Below are 7,549 nucleotides of genomic sequence, written 5' to 3' on the forward strand. Positions count from 1 at the left end.
TAATTTTTGTACAAGTAATTCTGAATTGGGAAACCTAGTCAGAGGACCAGTGAAACGTCTTCAAGAAAAATACAGCAAGTCCAGCTGCCTTGATTTATTTTCTACAGATATACCATGACCCTGGATGAATGAGAACCTTCACAGACGTATTTAAAGTAGGAATTAAACCCTTGCATATTTTTGCACCTATCTACTGCTAGCAAGCAGTAGATAGATGCAAAAACATTTTTTAAAAAGTTTACAAAAGGGTTCAAACTTACCTGTGTCTCCGCCGCACGCTCCCTTCCTAAGATCTGAAGATTCTCGGATGGGCGCATGCACAGTTCAGATCTTCGGCCGGGAGATGAGGAGAGACCCAAGGTAAGTCAATGGGGGCCGTGTGCACCCGCACGGACTCCGTGGGGCAGGAAGTGCCAGGAAGAGAGAGGAGTCAGTGCTGAATCGGAGACCGGCACCAGCGCTGTAGGGACTGCTGAAAACTACTGGAAAGAAGAGGATAATCGGATGAAAAGGCATCATTTAAGGTAAGTCCTTACACTAACATTGAGGGGGAATTGCCATTAATGTCACTTTAATCATTTAACCCTTTTTATAGGACAGGCAGTGTTCAATTCTACTTTACAAATTATAATGAAATTAATCAGCACGGAGCAGACAGGGTTAAAAAATTGCAAATAAGAAGAAGAAAAGTAACGATTTAGCAAGTGAAAAGCAATTTAAACTGCAAGAAGCATTGATGCCATGTGAATGGGAACATGTAACAACTATAAAATAGGTGTTATCCCAAATTGGCTGCAAACGTGGAAATACACTTTAAGGTTAAACAATACGATATATGTTGCTTTTGTACTCTTTATTCTAAGTTACACATTACTCATGTGTTTGTTTCTCAGAACAAAATACAATGTGATTTTGGAACAAAAATCCTGAAGCGATTCAAGGCCACAATGTGCGACAGTGTTTACCTTCTGCCGAAAATTGCTGAAATTTGTAAAATAAACCCAAATGCTCAGAAAACAGACGACACACTTGTTTAGTCTCAGTTCATTTTTTTCCAGTGATGTACATTCAGGAGAGTCAGAATCATCCTTTTATATTACAAATAAGAAAAGCAAAAAAAAAGATTATTGCCAAGCCTCGGCAAAGTGTGAAGCCCCGTAATATCGTCTTCTGGTCTGGAATTTCTTCTTGTACAACTGTTAAAAAAACCATCCCGGATAAAGTGTGGACTTCTACCTTTTAGGCCAAAGACATATTTAAAAAGAAATGAGATATGAATAAATACACCAATGCATTTGAGACGCTTATGGAGATGCCATAAGGAATGATGGTTGTGCACAGAAGTAGAGACAAAGTCACCCAGTAGCTTCTAGAGTAACCACTGACACTGGCACCAGCCAAAATAAGTCCAACCTAGTATCTAAAATAAGATTTTTATAGACCCTCACTGCCGAAGTGGCACCGGGTTCTACAAGATTTACACATTTTGGACTTCAGGAATAATGGTCAAATTGAAATTGGTTCCCCGGAATAATGGAACCCCAGAACTTGGGGTCCAAACTTTTTAGGAGGTTTAGCACCATTGTCCGAAAAAATGAGGAACATATAGGAGAACAGTACACAGGAGTACAACATTGCTATGCTATTACGTAGCACAGAAACATGGTACATAAAACACACCGATAATGGTGTAAACTACTGGAAGCACATAAAAAAAGCACCATAATCCCAAAGGAATGAAACACAATTGCTACAGACCATTGGGAAGCATGTTGTACACTTAAAAGGGTAAGCCCACCAAAAACTGATTACATTTATTAAGGCTTATTTAATTTTAGATGGACTCTGTCTGAAAACCTAATAGCAAAATGAAGATCACTAGCACTCGCAGGATGAAATAAATCCGAGTGTTCTTTTATTGTAGAAACATACACATGTGTAGTATAGGCAACGTTTCGGAACCACGCAGTGTCCCTTCATCCGGGCAAACATAGTGACAAGGCGGACCCTGCGTGGTTCCGAAATGTTGCCTATACTACACATGTGACATGTTTCTACAATAAAAGAACACTTGGATTTATTTCATCCTGCAAGTGCTGGTGATCTTCAGTGCTATTAACTCTGGATATGCACGACACCATCCGTGGACATCACTACGAGCACCACTGCTATTTCAAGCACCGGTCTTGACTGCTGTATGGTGTGCCAGGGATATCCTTGTTTACTGTCTGAGAACTTGTCTTCTTGTTAAAGGTCTTTGAGTGATCCTCTGTACCACCAAGCTCTATCAAGGACCAGAACAGACCTCATGGTGCTTTAGTTTAATTATTCAATCCAAGATATGTCCCATCGCACTCCTGACCGGAAAACAAACTCAATGTCCGGGTGGGTGCTGAAGATGCCTCCGCCAACAGCATGAAATCAAAAGATAGTCACACGCACTCCAATCTTATGCAAAGTCAATCCCTTTATTGACTCAAATAGTGTCACTATTTGAGTCAATAAAGGGATTGACTTTGCATAAGATTGGAGTGTTAGTTTAACTATTGTCACCTCGCCTCTCTTTCACCTTCTATAAAATCTTTTGGTAAATCCAGCGGAGGGTAAGTGACAACAGTACTCAAACTGCAGATATCAATCTGAGATAATAGAGCTTCAAGGATAAGTTGAGGGTTGCGCACTGGGGTCCAGAAAACCTTTGAAGGAGACATCAGAGTCAGTAATAAGTATAAGTGAGAAGCTATATACATAAGTCTCTTTTAGGTGCTCTGGAGGAAAAAAATAAACATTTCAGCCTGCAGAAAGCAAAGCTCATGTGCAACGTCATTCTGCTCTTTTGTGGGCAGGACACCAATGACGTTCTCTAATGCACCGGGCAAACTTGCATGCTTGTATCAACAGAGAAAGGGGGACAGGAAATCAGTGCCGTGTGCTGGCATATCTCATAGGTAACAATAGTGATCTGCTGGGAAAATGATGTGATGGGTGGAATATTTTCTAAAGTCTATAGACAATGTTACATTAGTAACCTGTTTACAGTTCTATATCATCCATGAGGTTAATGCAGGGCCGTGACAGAGTTGCATATGCAGCACGGTTTTCACCAACATAAGTTTGGTTTGCACATTAGTTACATAAGAGTTGTTATGACATACTGAACTAACTAAATGCAGAATTATTTAAGACCAACCGATTTTGCAGCACTTCACAGAGAACACTGCAATACCATTTCCATTAGTATACATGTTGCAACCCCCTACCCCAAGAATAAAATATAGTCTGAAAGTTATGGAAGTATATAAAACATTTGAAGTAAGAAATACTCATTTTATACCCTGGCTATTGGGCACTTCTTGTAGTGATGTCACTGAGCCTTCTTGCAAGATCTTGGGAAAGCTGAGGATTTCAAATCTCATGAGAATCCACTCCAGTGCTATGCAAAAGCTACTTATCGCGGATCTGGGATCCTCTCCTCAAGATTTTGCGAGAAGGCCCATTGGTGTGACCCTTGCCTAGAAGCAGCAGCCAGAAGTCGGGGTATTTTTTTATTTGGGAAGTTGGGGGAAGATGCAACATAAGTGGGCCTTGAATTGTCATACCAACCAGCTGATGCTATCTTCTGGGACTACCAACAAAAGTTGTGTAGATACATTTTCATGTTAAGCCATCTTAAATTTGAGCTTTTCCATTTAAATCAAACAGTTAGAATGGCCGATGCAACTAATGATCACATATGTCCTCCATATGATCTCTTCTCTTTTCCACCACATAATGGAGACATTTGTTAGTTTAGTCAGATTTCGCCACCCCAGTGTTTGGCCTCCTCTGTTAAAGTATTGGCCAACTAAGTCCCAAAGTCAGACTGGAGGACTGCTTGCCACCAAAACAGAATATTTATTTTGTTAAGTGGTTTTGTGTTGAATCATCCACTGGATTCTTATCTTGGTGACTCAAGCAGCTATACTGTATATCCTTGTCAAGTGTCCTGGCTCCAGCCATCCTTATACACCTGCCTGGATACAGAAAGTGAGTTTTGATGTCTGGGCACAATGTGAGATTCGAAAATCTCCATCAGCAAGTTAGAGTTCCTCTCAAAATGGCTGCAGATTTTGGGTAAAGTTGTGAATTTATGATGGAGAGATCTTGAAACTGGAGTCCCCAAGATATAGGTGAAGCTTGTTGATAGCTCAACAAGCCAGCATACACGCATTCTGACAGACTGCTTTAAGAGAACACTATAGCAAACCTGTACTTTGCATATTCAGGGCATGAAAGAAGCTTGCCTTAATCCCCCCTCCCCACCAACACATAGCAACATTTCCTTCACACCCCTACTGCTCCATTTCAAAGGAAATGCCAGATACTTCTGAGTATTGTGGAGCATGTGACCATGTGACAGCATTGGACCAATCCCCAGGACAACATAACCCTGTGTAAGCGGCAACTTGTAGCTTGCACAGGACTTTCCCTTCATTTTTGGCATCTGAACAAGTAGTGGGGGAGCGAAAGTATGTGCTGTTAGGCAGGCCTGCATTAAAGTGATACTGTTGCTTTGCCCTGCAGCTTAAAAAGTAACTGCCCTTGACAAACATTTCCAAGATTAATTAATTTGGACTAACGTCCTCCTTAAGATTTATGACCAACTGTAGAAGTTTAGACAACTAAGAAACAGTAGAAGAGTTGGTCCTGTGGTTCTGATAGGACATTTGTCTCAAGAGATGGCTTAGCTTGAAGTTAAAAAAATATGTAGCTACTAAGACAACTGGACAGTCTTGAAATATCCTATTTCTACATATAAACTCTTTAAAACCAGTTACAAAGTACCAACAATGTAACTTCATCCCTTATAATCCTGTACATTTTGAGGCGAAAAATAAAATATTGTTCTCTAAAGGAGTTCTGCTAACAAATTTCTAGTTTGACATCATATTAATACATTTGGCTTCCACCTGCATATTCTGTACATCCTGAGATTAAAAGCCACTTTAGGGGAAGAAAATACAATTGCTCATAACAAGCATTAATCAGACTTCAGTAAGGAAATAGCCATTCAAAATAGACACGTATTTTCAATTCTATTATAGTGCTGGAAAGTTCAGATTACATATTGTGTGGTAAGCTATCACTGTCAAATGACTTTCTGTATTGTCAATGTCCTTTATTCAGAAAGAAGCCCACCAATCAATGTGGTAGCTTGGTGTGACATTGCTGGTTAATTATGCTGACACCCAGTAAGAAACAAAAAAAAACTCAACTGAAGAAACAAAGACCTTATGAAAAAAAATCCATCGTCCTGTACAATATATTAACACCTCTCATCAACAACTGTCTTGTGCAACCGTTGAACGTATTAGTATTTGTGAAGTATAACGATCAAGACGAGCATTGTATTTCAGTGTTTCAGTCAAGTCTTTCCTAACAACACCTTCAACAATGGATTCATTGAACTGTTTGGCGGAATGCTTCAGCAATGTCTGTTTTCATCCATATTTGGCATTTCTTGAAATAATAAGACAGTCACTGAAATGTATTTGGACTAGAAATCAGCCGTCCTGACAATCTATATAGTTCCCCTTTATCCAGAAACATATCTGGGCATACTTCAGGGGTGTGATGCGCACGGCGACATTAAAATCCTGCTTGTCCCCATTCTTGTCCACCCACTGGTGCCCGGAGAATATTCCAATGATTTTACGCTCCCACTTCTGCTTATCTCTCCGCCACATCCGGACATAGACTCCAGATCCGCTGGCACCAGGTTGGGCGTCACATTGTTGGTATAGAAGGTCATAAGTTTCGTCCTTAACTTCACAGAACCTGTAGACGAGGTCTCCTGGTCTGTCGTTGTCGAAGCCAGAGAAGTGGATTCGGTGATTAGGCAATTGGCGACCTGTAGGACTTACACCGATCATCATGAAATCTCTTTTATGTGGCTTTTTGAGCTCTAACAAAGCATAGTCATAATCCATGCCGATATCATTGGCATTGCCTTTTATCCAACCTTTTGGCACATGTGTCCTTTTCACCCGAATCCACTGGAACTTCATTTTTTCACTTGTTCCCGAATATGCCTGGTTGGCATTTTTGCCTCCATCTTTGACTTTTGGTTTCAAGAAGCCCACTCTGAGCTTCTGTGCTCCTTTTACGTAGCTTTTACCATCATGGATGCAATGGGCTGCTGTAAGGACGTGTTTTTCAGCTACCAAGGTGCCTGTACAGCCTGTGGATAACTTCACCGATGTGGAAAAGGGATAATTAAGTAAGAAGTTCTTTCCATATATATTAAATCTAGTGTCATGGCCATAGATCTGCCTCTTTTGACGGGACTTGCCTTCCACCTTTTCAGTCCTGGCTTTGTTGCTAAGAACGTAGATGCCTACTTCAGTCAGTGTGCGGCTACCATTGGCATAGAGGGTTTCATAAGCCATGTTCTCTTTTAGGTCCTCAAGTGTTGGAGTTGGGAAATGTTTGTGGCAATCAGGACCGCAGGAGCATGGCACATCTAGCCTTGGTGCTGCATCAAAATGAGGTTTCTTCAAGCCAGTTGTAGACTCAGGAACAATGACGGGAACTTTATAGTTTGGCCAAGCTGGTTTGGTACTGGTGCCCTGAAGTTGCACACATGGCACTAGAAACAAGAGGGCCCAAACTGCGGACACTTTACTTGCCATCTTCATTACTTTAATCTGCAAGAAAGAAGAATAGAATTAAGCAATGTCTTAACATTAACCTGTGTTCACTTTAAGGTGTATCTAAACCTAAAAACAAAAATGTAATATTTTGCAGCAGTCCTTTTTAATCATTTTTTTTAAATTGGTGATCTTACCAGGAACACTTCCTCCCCTAACGTGAAAACGCTCACCCACTGCTAAGTATATACGTAGAAGCAGCATTATCATCCTAGGATAGGAAGTGTGTTAGGACTACAGAACACCTTCTCATTTCTTTATCTCTATATCATATAGCTGAGATATTCTGCAGTTCATATAGATAACCTGTGCTAGGATAAGACACGTTGGAATTGCAGAGCAGCACTGGCACTGTTGTCGGCTCACAACAGGAAGCTATGAGCTCACTGGATTTCTTGCAGGATCAAAGGGGATTTTTACACTTATCAAACAGATGCACAGATGCAACAAAATGCTTTCAAATACATATTGCTTTCAAATAACAGACCAAAAGGCAGAGCAAAAATAAAAAGTCCATGTTCAGGGTTGACACATGACTAAACTGCTGTCAAAGATTTAAAGCAAGTGGATGAAGATGCCTGCATGTATGTTTACACAGATGTAGGGCACTCCCGGAACCCATAAGCCTGGGGTGCCCTTAGATGCATACAACTCTAGGAGCTGAAGTTGTTGCTGGGCCCTATCCCCTTCTATATTCAACTATGGGCCAGTGAGGCTGTCCATCATGGAAAGTTGAGAAAGGGGGGGGGGGGGCAAGCACATCTTCAGTTGCGAGGTCACAGAGGAACGCGTAGCCTGGGGTGCCGATAAATGTACACACCAACTCTGGAAACTGAAGTTGTTGCTTGGTCCTATCCCCC

General features: G+C 41.0%; 1 protein-coding gene across 1 annotated transcript; it reads right to left on the bottom strand.

Moving 5' to 3' along the window:
- Positions 1 to 5,362: 5,362 nt before the first annotated feature.
- PRSS23 (protease, serine 23) lies at positions 5,363 to 6,685 on the bottom strand. Its single transcript, XM_018553249.1, has one exon. It carries the CDS (start codon positions 6,675 to 6,677, stop codon positions 5,544 to 5,546), a length of 1,134 nt encoding a protein of 377 aa, XP_018408751.1. The 5' UTR covers positions 6,678 to 6,685; the 3' UTR covers positions 5,363 to 5,543.
- Between the last annotated feature and the right edge of the window lie 864 nt (positions 6,686 to 7,549).

This window comes from Nanorana parkeri, unplaced genomic scaffold, assembly GCF_000935625.1.
Source record: "Nanorana parkeri isolate BGI_ZX_2015 unplaced genomic scaffold, ASM93562v1 scaffold114, whole genome shotgun sequence".
NCBI classification, from domain to species: domain Eukaryota; kingdom Metazoa; phylum Chordata; class Amphibia; order Anura; family Dicroglossidae; genus Nanorana; species Nanorana parkeri.

Coding starts and splice junctions, on each gene's coding strand:
- PRSS23 (XM_018553249.1), bottom strand. CDS start 6,677: ATGAAGATGGCAAGTAAAGTGTCCGCAGTTTGGGCCCTCTTGTTTCTA.